The sequence below is a fragment of the Mus caroli genome, unplaced genomic scaffold, assembly GCF_978045245.1.
Source record: "Mus caroli unplaced genomic scaffold, Mus_caroli_1 scaffold_2, whole genome shotgun sequence".
Taxonomy (NCBI): domain Eukaryota; kingdom Metazoa; phylum Chordata; class Mammalia; order Rodentia; family Muridae; genus Mus; species Mus caroli.
Window position 1 is genome coordinate 103820844 of NW_028227257.1, and position 15825 is coordinate 103836668.

The 15825-nt window shown below is 43.6% G+C and overlaps 1 protein-coding gene across 8 annotated transcripts in view; it reads right to left on the reverse strand.

The window, feature by feature from the left end:
- The window catches only part of Osbpl6 (oxysterol binding protein like 6), a 191978-nt gene that overhangs the window by 49806 nt on the left and 126347 nt on the right, over positions 1–15825 (reverse strand). For all 8 annotated transcript variants that reach the window (XM_029470678.2, XM_029470671.2, XM_029470664.2 and 5 more), the window contains 2 exons: positions 8011–8103; positions 2040–2162 (listed from right to left, as the gene is read on the reverse strand). In XM_029470678.2, coding sequence (XP_029326538.1) covers positions 2040–2162; positions 8011–8103 — 216 coding nt within the window. The remainder of the gene's footprint in view (positions 1–2039; positions 2163–8010; positions 8104–15825) is intronic.

A 15825-nucleotide genomic window follows, 5' to 3' on the forward strand; every position in this document is an offset into this window, starting at 1 on the left:
TTACATGCGCAAGGGATGAAATCTTTTCTCTGTGGTTTGTCTTCATAAGGTGGAGATCTAAGGACCTGCAGCTTACACTTCATCACCAAACTGCATTAGGATATTATGAAAGTGAGGGGAAAAAAGCCTGGAGAAATCACGGCAATTCTGTAAACACTTCTATACTATTCTACAGGGAAGTGTTTGCCCCAGAGCTAAACCTCTGAATTTCCATTGGATACCCATGGATACTTTCTAAAAGTTCTCATAGCCATTACAGATGCCATCACACTGGATCCATTACTAATAAATTACCCACAAGGCTTAAGTGACTCTCCTCGGCAATATGCTTGTATTCTATTATTAGGAAATGAGATTAAATATTGTTTCCAAGCTACATTATGAATAAGGGGCCCCACCCCGAGTGGTAGTTGGTGGCTACCAGGGAAGGAACATTCTCCAGCTTTGTCCTTGGTCATGTGACTACTGGCAAGTTGTTCATGCTCTGGTGAACGGCCCCAATGAATGCACATGGCAATACTAAATGAGGCCAGTGAAATACAAATATGTTAAAACAAAAGGGTGCATGAACTTGATAAGAGGGTGTACTGGGGCACTCTGGGAGAAACTGGGAAAGAAATGGTGAATATGATCAGAATACATTGTATACATGTATGAAAATCTCAAAGAATAAATAGAATACGAAACAAAATAAGAAACTAAAAAGGAGGGTGGGTAGGCAATTATCTGCCTTGGGGTCACATCATCCAGTCTTAGTAGACTTGCTATTTTTAACCACAAAGACTGAAGACCTCTTTAATGTTGGCTTTCTTTCTGTGGGCCACTCAAAAAAAACCAAAAGGTTCTCAGGAGCCAGCCACACCATGGACCCCACTTCTAGCTCTGCAGAAAATCCTTCTGTTGCTGGAATCTACTCTGCTGGATCATTTGCATGGGATGCATGAACACATAGCTGCTGAGACAGCAGGATATCAGGTCCCCAAAGCCATTCTACCTAGAACCCACAAAGGGATGCTGTAATCCTTTTGAAAACAACAGGTACCTGCCAGATTCAAAAAAATTCTACATTAAAAAGCAAATCACCCATAACTTAGGCATTCATATGGGCTGATGCTTAGTCAATATGCAGTGGTGTTAGGGAGAAGAGAAAAGGCACTGGGGATTGACATCTTACTGTTTATGCTAAATATGCAGAGTCCAGAAGGATGTCAGTCCACGGCCATTTTGCTGAAGTAAGAGTGTCAAATAGAACCTAGCTATTCATTTTTGAAAATGGGGTTTTGGCCTGCTTTCCCCCATTTTAAGTTTCTATTAAATAAGTTTAGCCAGGAATAACTTCTAGGATGTCACAGGAAAGACCTAAATAAGGCTACTGATGATACAATAAAGAAAAGCGGTGGAAGGAAGAGGTGGGCCCAGGAGGAATCACTTGCTGGACAAAACCCAAATCCAAAGAATGGTGAATGAGGGGCAGTCCTTGGTATTAGGGTACTTATATGGTCTGAGTGGTACAAGGGAACAATGTATTCGTGGAAGCCCCTTAGACTGGCTTCATCCTCTGGAGACAGGTTGGCATAGCATTTCCTGTCTGTCCATTTCTTTAAGGGAGTTGTAATCCATAGCCTGACTGCTTTGAGCCAGTGGGCAGCCATTCCCCAAGCATTCCCCAAGGTTAGCAAACCCTTCTATTCTGAGATGACGTCTGTCAGCAGAACTGGTGACTGCACAAAGTTGCTCCTGCGGTGATGTGAGAGTCATCACGGGGCCTAACACAAAGGGTTCTACTGAGAATGGAAGACAGCTTTCTCCTCAGAGCCACAGAATTTGTTTTGGCTTTTCCTCTTCTCTCTTCTCCCTCTCTCTTCTCCCTCTCTCTTCTGTTTCCTCTCTCCTCCCCATTCTGGGTTTTTGTTTGTTTTCGTTTTTGTCCTAGATACAAGATCTCACACTCATAAACTCCAGTGATCTTTGTTTCCCACCTAATAGCATGTCAGAACTTGATGCTGATGCTCTCAGCCTCAATCCGATTGCGATGTTACCTTGTGCCAGCCCTTTAAAGGCCATTTTCTTTTCTTCAGCATAAATCCCTCGTGCCTGTCTGGTTTCTGGACATTGGTTTGGCCTATTTTCAGCCCTTCTATAATTTCCCAGCTGTCAGCTTCCTGCGAGAAAAGAAAAACAAATCATTTATTTTCTGTGCTTAATGATACACACTTAAGAAGGGTCTTAGGCAGAAAGTCACCTTTGATGCCACGCTCAGCCCACTATTAGGATGAGTGACATTCTGGAGCTAATTGGAGCATCAAAACAAGTCATGGACTTTCAAGTGAAGCTCCTAGGAGTTTCCCAGGTAGACCCGGAGGCAGGCAGACTCCACAAGAGGCGCGCTGGGGACACTCTGTTTGCTCAGCAGTAGAACAGAATGTTGATTTCCTGCACTCAGAATGTTTAAAACGCACCCCACCTCCTCCTGCACTCCAACCCTACCCCACCCCCATGAACCTGGGACACAGTGGCACTTTAAAGTTTTAAAATTGGAGATCCGGTGACAACTGTTCAGTCAGTGTGTTGACCCGGCTGATTTTCTGGGTACAAATGGAGAGGTTGCAGAGGTCTGAGGCAGAACATAAGGGGCTGTTAGCGCAGAGCCTGCAGCAGTGCTGTGGGGCTGTTAGTGCAGGGCCCCAGCAGTGCTGTGGGGCTGTTAGCACAGAGTCCCAGCAGTGCTGTCGTCCTGTTCCACAACAGCCCTGGGCATCTCCAAGTGCGCACCAAAGCCTCACTCAACAGCCGAGAAGTCCAGGCTTTCAAGGAGACACACTCCCTGGGGATCCCATGGAAAGAGCAAAGCTACAAGGCATAGAATGGAGATGGGTCCTAGATCGTTGGTCAGGCAAATGCTTAGCATACCGAAAGGCCCTAGATTCAATCTTCCCAACAGCAAGAATAAAAACAAACAAACAAACAAAAGACTTCAGTTCTAGGGTATCACTCTTACCCTCCTGTTAGATAACATATTTTTTCATATATGCTACTAATTTTTAAAAATCATCAGCATTTACAAATCAGATGATTTTTCAACTTAAAAAAAAACAAATTTTCTGCTAGCTTATAAGCTCTTGGTGACACTGAACTAATAAGTAAACAGTCTTCAGTTTGCTATGGTGGCCACCACTCCACTCCTTTTGGCAAATCTACTTGACTCTTGGCCCTGGGCTTGAAACTCCCACGACCAGATGATTGCTATGGGCTCACATGCTCTAGAGCAGTGGATCTCTACCTCTTAGGGGTTGAAACCACCCTTGCTGGGGTCTCACATCAGACATTTACGTTATGATTCATAACAGTAGCAAAATTAGTTATGAAGTAGCAACAAAATAATCTTATGGTTGGGTGTTATCACGACCTGAGGAACTGTATTAAAGGGTTGCAGAGTTAGGAAAGTTGAGAACCACTGGTCTAGGTGATCGCAGATCTAGCAACAGTCTTACCATCCCTGATTCTAGAGCTTTGCAGGGTACCCTGAACTACTTTGAACAGAAAAAAGTTTCTCACTTCCCTCACAAAACCTTTGTAAGGGAAGGGGGCATCTCTCTGTGTAAGCATCTGAGAGGCCTCGGCTTCAGAAGGGTGGACACACCATGCAGATCAGGACGGGCCCACTGTATGATACCCCACCCCCAGTTCACTGTGTGCTTGCATTCTGAAAAGACTTTCACAGAGTGAGAAGAGATAGAGGCTGTATCTCAGGATAGACCCAACCCTGCAGCCAGCAGGCTCTGAGGGTCTCAGGGAGGAGGTACCATTATCAGGCATGAATGTGGGATGTGGCTCTGGTGAAAAGGACTGTAGCCACCATCTCTTTCTCCCCTTTCTCCTCACCCTAGAAGCTGCTTGTTTTGGGGCCAAGTCTCATCTATGTTAAATGAAACTAAGGGTATCTAGGGTGGAATTTTCTCTTTTATCAGGAGATAAAATGTAGAGATGGTCCTGTCTCTCTGAAAAGCCTAAATCCAGCAGCAAGCAGGCATCCTACAAACCTAACCCCACCTCAGGAAAGAACTATCTCTTTATATCCACAGTCACTGCTGAAGAATGAGCTACGAATCTTATAGAAATGGCCTGTGTGTGTGTCTATTTGGCAACATTACTCTTTCAAGTATATGCAATAGCTCACAATGTGGTTTTCTGCTTGAAGATAATTCTGCCAGAAACTGACTAATCTAAGCTACATGTGGTGGCTCACGACACCTTTACTCCTAGCACTTGGGAGGCAGAGGCTGGTGGATCTTTGTGAGTTCCAGGCCAGTCTCTTCTACATAGCAAGTTCTAGGCAGGATAGAGCCACACAGGGAGAACCTGTCTCAAAAAAAATCACATTATTAATGCTACAATTGATATGTTACTTAAATATAAGAATATTTCTGATGAGAGAGCTTCAGGCTCTATAGACTATCATGGCTTTTGACTGATACGAGAGCACAAGTCACTGTCACATGACCCCAAGGAGCACATGAAGGATTTGGCATCCTTTCTTAATATGGGGTTGCAACTCAGGAGTAGAACCCCACCTATGGACAATGTAAAGACCATATAAGAACATAGTAAGTTCTGACACATACCAACAAGGACCTCTGGTTTTCAGCTCTCATCGGGATAGTAACTACTCCATAAAAATGATAGACATAACTAGGAAATTAAGAGAGAGCAACTTCCCACTGTGTGTAAATATAGTCACTGGACGTCTGTTCTCAGTGACATGTGAGTTGTATTTAAAGATATGTTTAGCTACATCTTATTTAAAAGGGTAGATATGCCTCCCTTGCTGCTCCCTGCCCATGACGAATCTCTATATGACATAAAATGGAACCATTTAGTAACAAGTACATTTTCCCCCTTCCTAATTAAAGTCTGGGAAAACACAAACTCATCTCTCTGTAGCTAACACTTCCTACTTCTGTTAGGGTGGTTTTCTTTCCTTTTGGGGGGGGAGAAGAAGAACTGGAGAACAGGAGAGATGTAAGGCAGAACAGGCCAAAGGTTAAAGTCTGTTTCCAAAGGGAAGTGCTGCACTCCAAACTACCAGTGCCATTTACTCCGATGCAATACTCCTGTGTCCTGCGAAAGAGACAGCACGGAATCCTGACTCAGTTCTAACAATTAGATAGGCTCTCAGGCTGACAAAGGGGCAAAGGATAAAAGCATGGCAAATAATAGCTCCACCTATTTCAATTATAAATGTTGATGGATGATAAGGTTGCAAATAAAATATGTAGGAAAGGAAAGAACCCATCCCCACACGAGACAGAACCTTCTGCGTTCTGTTTTCCATGACACTAAAATTCCTCCTTCTTGCTTAGTGAACTAGGTAGGTCGTAAGAAAATTAAAATCACTTCCTAAAATTCAAAGAGTGCATTTTCCCTGAAATTCCAATCCGTATTTATTTTCAACTCAGGAGTTTCTGCTCTTCCTAGGTCTACTTAAAACAGAAACATAAACAAGAGCCCTAAAGACATCATGCCGGTACTTGACCAACATCAGCGCTCTTAACTGCTGAGCCATCTCCCCAGCTACCTGCTAAATTATAGTTTAATAATTCTCTTATAGCTGAATAATTCTTCCCTTTCCATGGACTAGAAGTCTACTCCTGCCTGAGGGAATAAACTTTGTATCTTGTAATGCCTTTAAAATATAAAAAGTGCAAGATAGTCTATGGGTGGGGTAGGTTAGGTAAAAATGCCTAAGAACAGCAAAGAATTTAAATAAATCCTAAGCCAAGGCAACACCTTGTTCAAAGTCCTCCTACCAACCAGCACCTAGAAAGCCTGTGTTCCACAGATGGTCTGAAATGGTGAGATGCAGTGGTACTTGGGTGGATACACGGACTCATTTTATGAGACCCCAGGATTTTTCCACATCTACTAATGTAAAAAACAAACGGTCTATTAGTCCCTTATCAGGATTTAAATGGGAAGCAACAGAAGCAATGGGGTAGTGAATGCTGTCGGGATCCCTAGCCAGAACGCTCTGTTGGGTCACTACGCCTACACTTCAGCTTTTGTGAGCCGGCAAGCTGTAGGGAGCAGATTAGACCTGTATGCTGGGAGCCTATGGAAAAAGAGGAAGTCAGTACCCACGCTAACAATCTAGAGGCTGGCAGAGACAATGCATGACACAAAATAAGTGTTCTGTAAATGTTCCCCATTCTGTAACCGGTGCTGTCGATCTCTGCTTCACCTCTAAAGTCCAGTGGTACCCACACACCAAGTGGCCATCATACTCTCATCTATGTATTGTTTCATCTTTTCACTAGCTACAGAGGATAGCTGCTTAAAAGGGATATGTCAATTATATTGACCAAGTATGTAGTATCCATTTATTGTTCAAATGGAGGTCTGTACTTTTTCTTTCTGTTTTTAAAAGATTTCGGTTTTATTTATTTATTTATTTATTCACTTATCTTTTAGTATGGAGTAGAGCTTATTTAGGGCATGGGGAGCATTGTTGAGGAGGAAGTAGAGACAGAGAGAGGGAGGGAGGGAGAGAGGGAGTGAGGGAGGAAGAGAGAGAGAGAGAGAGAGAGAGAGACAGAGACAGAGACAGACCAGCCATGAACACGTGGGAGAAGAGAGAGAAGTGGAGGGAAGGGGAATGGGCAGAGAAAGGACAGAGAGGGAAGAGGGTAAGAGAGTAAGATCTTGTTTTTATTTTTAATTGCATGTGTGCATGCCATTTATGTGTAGGTGTCCACAGATGTTTACAAAATCACCTGGAGCTGGAGTAACAGGCAGTTGTCTTCTGTAAGAGTAGCCAGCACTCTTAACTGTTAGGCCATCTCTCCAGCTACCCTCTAAATTATTTTATAGTTTAATAATTATTTTCCTCTACTCCTGCCTGACAGAATAAATTCTGTAGCTTATAACATCTTTAAGGCATAAAACATACAAGTATACATGTCCATAGTAATAGGGAAGTATAGGTGCTTGTTCTTTTCTTAGGTTTATGCTTTATATAGGAACACAAGGGTCAGGATCACACATTTAAAACTATAAGTTTCTTTAGGAAATATAGATGTTTTTATGTGAATCTGAACTCTGCATGTCTCTCTTCTCAGTTTTCCCATCTGGGGACCAGCTCACCGACCCCACTAAATATATCAGGGGGTAGGGATGAGTAGGGGCCCATCTTCTTGAAGAACTTTTGTATTTTAGACACAAGTAAATTTGGATGCTTCCCATGTCTCGGGGAGAAGAGGCTGAAGAGGAAGGGACTCTGGCTTCCATGATGCAGAAAGTGTCTTAGTCTACACCGCTCTTCCCAGAGTCACTGCTGGAAGCTAGACAGTAGATGGAAACCAGAAGTCACAATGTGTGATGGCCACTTGGTGTGGGTACCTCTGGGCCTTAGTGGTGAGGCAGAGATGGACAGCCCAGGTTACAGAACGGGGCACATATACCTTGTACTTCTTCCTGCCACGTAATAGCTCTTTTGTCTTAGGCCAAACTGCTATCTCTGAGTCTCCAGATTCACTAAATGTAATAAATGCATATATGTCAGGGACTATCTTATGAAAAGTGTATTAAATGTGATGATGTATGCAAGTACTCTGTATAGTGCCTAGTATTCAGGACACAGCAATAATACAATTGCTGGACCCCATGTGTGTGTGTGTGTTTTAATTTCCCTACATTGATTTGTCATAGGATTATCTGCTCATCTCTCTAAGAGGAGATAATAATGCTTTCCCTTAATTTTTTCCCTAAAATACTTTTAGACCTTCACATATAACCCTGGAAAGCCAAGGAAAATATGCTTCCTTTTCTTCTCCCCTCATACAAGACAGGGAAAAAAAAACTCTCTGGGAAGGAAGAAGAAAAAGCAGCAGAGAAGCCCCACAGTTGGCATCACAGCTACCTTAGGAGAGTCAAGTGTCAAAGTTATTCACAGTTCATTTGGCCCCAGAGCAGGCACTGGGCTAGCTGTGGGAGAAACCTCTCTCTGTCACTGACCTTGGAGAGGGGGATGGGCTCCGGCTCTAGCAACTGCCGACTGACAGAGGGCTCCGTGCTGGATGAAGCAGTTCTCTCCAAAACGTGGATGCTCTGCAAATGATCAGAAACCCACCTAGGGTTAGAGCCCCATTTCTCACATCGGTGAACACAGGGAAAAGATCATAAGGAGCCCAGCAGAAGCGTGAGCTGCCAGCGCCTTGGAGGCCAAGCCCAGCAGCAACATGGAGGAAAATAACACCCGCACAGGTTTTTCTTCTTGCAGGCTCTCTGCTGAACCTCTTCCAGAGTGCTGGTTTCGACCTTATGGAAGGAATCATAGGAGTATATCTGGAAAAAACCCTGTAGGACACAAAAAAACACTGAATAGGTCTGATGACTGGACAACAGTGTATCTACATCACCAACTACCCTTTCGTGGTCCCCTAAGGTGGTCAGAAGCACAAAGACTACAGAGAAAGTTGATTTTGGCAACTATGTAGCATACAAGCAAGGAGGCAGGGCATGAAGAATTAACTCAAGCCATTTGGGCAGGCAAGGGAAACCAGTTTCTCCAATTTCCACATCAGCACACACACAGAGATCATTTTGGCACAAAGTGTAACACACATGAGTTCAGCGTCTATAGATAGCAGCGGACTGTTAAAATGTTGACTCCGTTTTGTGGGCCAGAAGGGCGAAACACCATGCGACTCAGTATCAGCAGCTGGAAAACAGCCTCCTGTGTGCTTGGCATGAGAACTTGTATCTGTTTCTTCTCTACTTGACTTTGGGAATATCATGAAAAAAAAGAGAACCTTATTTGTTTTGAATATTCACTATATGTACAATACAGTAAATATTAAAATGAAGAAAGAATCTAAGCCTCACATTTTGTTGATTTTTTTGAGGCACAAGCGACCATAAAAAAACATTTACTAACCTAGTAATATGTCTTTTTATTACTAAAAAATGAAAGCACAATTGATAAAACAACCAGCTGACACCAAGTATTATAATTGGTAACTAAATTCTAAAATGGGCTATTTTCTTTAACCTCCAGTATGTTAAGAAACCAATACTTGTCATACAGACATCCACTCTGTAATTGGCAAGTTATCAGAGCCTAAACACCACTGTTTATCCGGGAATAAAATTAACCCAACTCAATACCCAGAATTGGCCTCAAATTCACATTTCCTTCTAAAACAAGAAGCACACCCTTCAGGTTCGCACTTATACGTGCTCATTATCATAAGGAAGAGTCTTGAATGCTATGTGCCCTTGGTGTGAGCAGCTATGAACGCTGAGGGTTATATGCCTCGTCTCAGGCTCCTGCTACACTGCTTCCTGGAGGGAGGGCTGGCTCATCTCTGCTTAGCATCACCCCACACAGGTCTGTGGTAGGTGAGTGGAAGGATGTGTGTTTAGCATGCATGAAGGCCTTGATTTGATTCTCAGCACCACAAAATGGGGGGGGGATCTTAAAAATAATTTCTTCAGTGTTTTCTGATTATTTTTTAGAGCACTGTCATGGGGCTGGAATTGTAAAAAAAAGTTAGACCTCTACTACAACAGAACATCTGACAACATTTAATGAATTTAACTTTTGAATTAAACTTCTAAATTCCCATCTCTTGTTGACTGGATTGAAGGTTTGGGTCAGCCGGGGAAACATCAAATTTGTCCTTAAATCTGCAGTTGCAAAGTTAGATCTTTTCCTATAATTTCCCTTAAGATCACTATTTCTGCTATAATTGTCTCCTCTTTCTTCACCAGCTCACCGCTCTCAGTGCCTTTCATGATGTCAGAGAAACATACACTACAGTGAAGGTGTTAAGCACGTTATATAAGCAACACAAACAGACGGTTACATAAGCACATTCATTATTCTTTTAAAAAAAAATAAAGCTTCCACTCAAATCCTAAAATTACAACTTAATTTCTAGGTCCTGTGTGCATGTGTGCGTGTGCGTGTGCGTGTGCGTGTGTGTGTGTGTATGTGTGTGTGCGTGTGTGCTTGTGTGTATGTGTGTGTGTGCGCGTGTGTGTGCGCATGTGTGTGTGCATGTGTGTGTGCATGTGTGTGTGTATGTGTGTGCATGTGTGTATGTGTGTGTGCATGTGTGGATCTGTGTGTATGTGTGCGTGTGTGTATGTGTGTGCGTGTGTGCGTGTGTGTATGTGTGCGTGTGCGTGTGTGTGTATGTGTGCGTGTGCATGTGTATATGTGTGTGTGCGTGTGTGTGTGCAATAGCTCTCTCTCTCTCTCTTTATGCAAATGTACTTGATGCTACCCAGGCCTTGGGAACACGAGGAAAGGACTTAACCCCTAAGCATCATCCCCAGCCTCCTCAGGCACTTGGAATACACAGAGGAGGGAGTACTTACCCATCCCCTGTTCTCCCTGCTCGAAGGGACCTGATCCATGAGAAGCTCAGACCAAGATTCTTGAACATAGCTTTCCCTGTAGCTCTTCAGCCTGGTAAGTCTGCTCTTTAGGCTAGTTCACAGGTCTCATTGCCTCCTGGGCAACAAGAGGAAATCTGCCCACATGACTGTCCTTTGGTTTCCTCTGTTTGTCAATACACAGACAATGAGACTCTGTATAACAGCCGAACAGCTCAGGACAACTCACCGAGGGAAAAGCACAAGGCCAAAGGGCGGCTGGACAGGGCTTCTGGTCAATTTTATTTCAAAGATACAAAAGCAATTTTTATATTTATCTGGAATATTTTAGGCGGTGGCCACAAATTCCTGCACAGACTCACTTTGCATCCAAGCTCAGGGCACTAATAAAGACCGGCAGACCATGGCTTTCTGAATGCTAACACCACTGAGTTGCTTATCTGGCTCTCTGTTCTTATTTGCTTCTCCTTTGCTGCGAACTCACTGCCTAAAAGCAGCTTAGGGAGGAAAGGATCGGTTTGGCCTACACTTCCATGTCTGTCTATCCTTGAGGGGAATCCAGGCATGGAACTGAAGCAGGAACCTGGGGGCAGAATCTGAGGTAGAGACCATGGAACTGCTTATGCTGGCTTGCCCCCCATGAATTACTTAGTTTGCTTTCTAATGTACCCCAGGACCAGCTGCCCACGGGGTGGCATGCCCCAAAGTGGGCCGATCCTTCTTACATCAATTAGCAATCAATCAAATGCCCCACAGGCATGTCCACAGGCCAATCTGATAGCACCAATCCCTCAATTGAGGTTTCTTTTTCTTTTCTTTGCAGATTATCCAGTTTATGTCAAGTTGACCAAAACTATCACCACTGTGGGGTGTGTGTGTGTGTGTATGTGTGTTGGTGCTTTTGCATGTAGAGTGTGGACCTGTGGAAGCCAGAGTTCATCCTCAGCATAATTCCTCAGAATGTTAATCCTGTTTTTTGAGACCAAGTCTCTCACTGCAACTTATACCACCAAGAAGGCTAGGCTGGTGGTCAACCAGCCCCAGGAATCCACCTCACCTCCGCCTTCTACACACATGCTGGGGCCAGGATTCAGGTCCCTTTGCTGCGCGTTGGTTGTCTCCTCAGTCCCTCTAAGGTAAGTTTATATTTACAGTTTATACAAAGTAATTTCAAAGGGAAATATCCAAATAAGTTAGAAATCTCAAAAGAGTTTTTACTACCCGTCTGGCTACTAGACCTGACTCTCCTCTAAGTGTGGTGTATTTTCACACAGCGCAGTACATCAGTGATATTAGTAACCTAATTAAGTAGTGCAGCCACCAACCAGAAGCGAATTCCCAGGTGTGCCTGCCCCAGTCTTTACATGGATTGTTTACATGTCCTCTAGCCTTTGACAAACTTATTTCATGGCTAATTGGATAGTGAGGACAGGGAGCCAGAGCGCTGTGGTCAGCAAGCACTGGGGTTGGAATGTTAACTGAGATTTGATTCAGGGGCTCGGGCTTTTAGATATTATCTTCTACTGATGGTAACGCTAAAACTGGGTGACATAAGTTTTAGAAATTTCAAAGACATAACCTCGGCCCGCAGACAACACAGGCAGGGCTCCCCCCTGAAATTAATCTTGAGGTCTTGTAATCTCCAGTTTCTAGTTTTGAGGACGAGGCTGGCTTTTGCGGTGGGACCATACCCATGCAGCTTGTGGGCCTGGAGAGGTAGCTCAGCAGTTAAGAGCACTTGCTGTTCTTGCTGAGGACCCAGGACCCACAGAGTGGTTCACAAGCATCTGCAATCCCAGTTCCTAGGGATCCTATGCCCTCTTTTCTGGCCAGTACAGGTACCAGGCACACACACGGCACCCATACTTGCAGGCAGGCAAAACACTCACACACATAGAAATAAATAAAGCTTCCCAAAAAAGAAATGCTGCTTGAAAACACCAGCGAATTGTACACAGTATTGTACACTAATGGCTGAGACGCGGGTGACGACAAAGGGACAAAGGCTTAAGAACAGAGAACCAGAACATGCTGCTCAATTCAGGGCTCAACTCTGTACTCTAGATGCTTAGCAACACGAGTTACATAGCAACATGGCTACATAGCAACGTGGAGGCCAGCCTAGGCTACAAGAGATGGTATCAAAAGAAACCTAGACTAACAGTCCTGCTTGTCTGGAAAAGGGCAACCAGAGTGAATCTATAATTGTAAACTGTCACAATTACCAAGATTTCAAAAGGGTTTCCAGTGTGATAAGCACTCACAGGATTTGGCTAGCTATATAAGGAGAAAACTATCCTTTAAGATTTATATATGTATACTACAGGCACAACTGTACTATCTCAGGCATCCTTATGAAGTCAGATTGCATATATCTATGGTATGTCTGTGTATCATAAATATTTGCTGAAGAACAAATAAAACATTTATAATACAGGCTATGTCTTAGTTAATGCTCAGGCATAATGACCAGGAGATGAAATACTCATTATAAAGAGGAGAGAGCTGGCCCAACTCGTGCCTCAGTGTGTTTAGAAAATTACCCATTTCCCATAGAGTGTGTGTTTCCTTCTTTTTTTCTTTTTTTCTTTTTCTTTAATGATTAAAGGTATTCTGACTTTGTTGTTTTTATTTTATTTTATTTTTTACTTATTCACTTTATATCTCATTCACTGCCCCCCTCCTAGAATCCTCCCAGACCACCTCCCAGAATCCTTCTCTCATCCCCCTCTCCTTTTCTCTTCTGAGCAGGTGCGGCCCCCGTGGGTATTCTCCCCCCACTCCCCCACCCCACCCTCACCCCACCCAACCCTGGCACTTCAAGTCTCTGTGAGGCTAGGCACTTCCTCTCCCACTGAGGCCAGACAAGGCAGCCCAGCTAGTAGAACATATCCCATGTACAGGGAACAGCTTTTAAGATAGTCCCTGTTCCAGATGTTTGGGACCCACATGAAGGCCAGGCTGCACATCTGCTCATATGTGCAGGGAGGCCTAGGTATAGTCTGTGTATGTTCTTTGGTTGGGGTTTCAGACTCAGAGAGCCCAAGGGTCCAGGTTAGTTGACTCTGATGGTCTTCCTGTGGAGTTCCCATCCCCTTCAGGGCCTGCAATCCTTCCTCCTATCCTTCCATCTTCATTTAACTTTAGGTTTAAATTTATGGTGCTAAGGCTTATAACATAATCATATAAAAGCTGACAGTTATGATATTCCCAATACTGTTTTAAAGCCACACACACACACACACACACACACACACACGAGAGAGAGAGAGAGAGAGAGAGAGAGAGAGAGAGAGAGAGAGAGAGAGAAAGCCCTTATATACTTACTGGAAATAAGTAAATAAAGAAAAAGAAAGACAGAACTGAAAAGCATCTATGGTAAGCAATGAATTCTTTCAACTACTTTGGCATATTTTATTTTTCAATGCACATGCAATTACTAAAACTAAAATTGGAATTGTACTGTATTTCAGTTTAATAACCTGCTTTTTTCAATTAACTTTCCCCCAGGATTAGATATTCTTCAAAACATTTTTTTAAATAGCTATGCTAGATCTCACTGGATGGCTATGAAATGCTGTTTAACTGCTCCCATATTTCTGAATACTAGATAGTTTCTTATTTTTCGTTGGTTAAAAATATTGTGTGCAGAAATATTCACATGTATATTAAACTAAAACATAGTATAATCTTTGGTAATTTCATATGTGATCACAGTGTATTTAGATCATTAACCCACCTAGGTAACTTTTGTTGTTTCTTTAGAATATATTGCTTAGAAGCTAAATTAATGGTCCTACCATATGATCTTATTAAAGGTTTTCTATAAACATTGCTAGGTCCAAAACCACAGAATCAATGCACAAGCTTAGCAAAGCGTGAAAAGCACAGACCACAAACCCTCACCAGTGCTAGCTGTGACGAATGCTACAAATTCAGCGTGTAGTTAGGATGCGAGGTAAGTCAGTCTGGCGCTTACAGTATAAACTAGATATCGTGCACAGACGGTCGTACGTGCACAGTATCTGTACCCTAGAGCTCGACAGGACGCGGGCGAAGGCGGTGGGAGCTTTACATTGGTTCTTTAAACAAAATAAAGCCGTCTTATAGACTTAAGGTCCTTCCACACGATGCTTGATAGTTCTAATATACCTCAGAGTATATGCTGACTCCCAGCCCCAGCGAATGTCAGGCTCCAGGGAACAACAGGCTGCTAGGCCTTTCTAACCTCTATGGAGGGGCCCTCTGGGATTCGCTAACAGCATCTATTGGGTAACTCTGCCTAAGAATCTAACAAGCCATATTAACCTTGACTCTCACAGGTGGATTTGCTGCTGTAAGAAAAAAAAATGCTATTCGAAACCAGCAAGCTCAGGGTAGATGAAACAGGGAAAGGCGGGCCTAAAGGCCCAGCAGGGCCCTGCAGGCAGGCCAGGAACAGCAGCCGCCACAGTCCCAGTAATGATGATTTCTGAATCATTTGTGGGTAATGAGCGGCTGCGTGCCAGGTGTCAAATTTCTTCCCAATGGTCTCTGTTTTAGCACATGTCATATGTACTGAAGGAGTGCTGTAAACAGCAAGTGACAGGGGTGGGGATCTCCAAGTGCTGGGGACGAGAAAGCGGGGAGGGGGCGCTGCTCATGACTTCTGATGGAGAAAAAAAAAGACTGATTGCAGTTTGAAGTAAACAAACAAATGATCAAAAGCTTGCATTCCAAAGCCAATACATGCAGTATACAGACAACTCAGCAAGCAGCTTCCCCTTTCTAGAGCAGCAATGCCCATAACACCTAGAGCTATTGTTTTGGGTACCGTTAGGTTTATAGTTTACTAGGCCAAAGAAGGCGTGAACATCACCACTGATGCTCAGGGGAAAACACGAGGAAAACACTAACCCAGAAGTGATTGACAAAGGCTGCTTTGCAGAGCTCTCCTCTAATATTTGGATAGCCAGCCTGACTGGCTTTGCAATAAATAGACCAATCAAACAGTGAAGTGCCCAGGGTAGGGCCTCCAGAGAGCAAACCTGCCTTCCTCACTCACTTTGTGCAAGAGACTCTACCACCTGTGACGTGTTTTAGTTCTCTGGAAAAGGTCCTCAGGGCCAGCCTTCCCACACTGAGCTTCCATGAAGCATCAGCTGCTGCTGCTGGGATGCTATCTACTCAAACACTCTGCCTGACTCCAGAATATCCAGACTCCCCAGAATACCCAACTTACTAGAGGCACTTGAATCCAAACTTGTCACACAGAAATAAATCTTTTTTTCTCAACCAATACTAACCAGGCCCGAGCCATCTTAATATCCAAGATCAGAATAGACTGGCATATTCAGGATAGTGTGGCCATAGACACAAATGTCACTTTCTAATTGATACTGGTCCTAAATCCTGAAGAGTGAACTCCACACAATACCTGGCGCGATG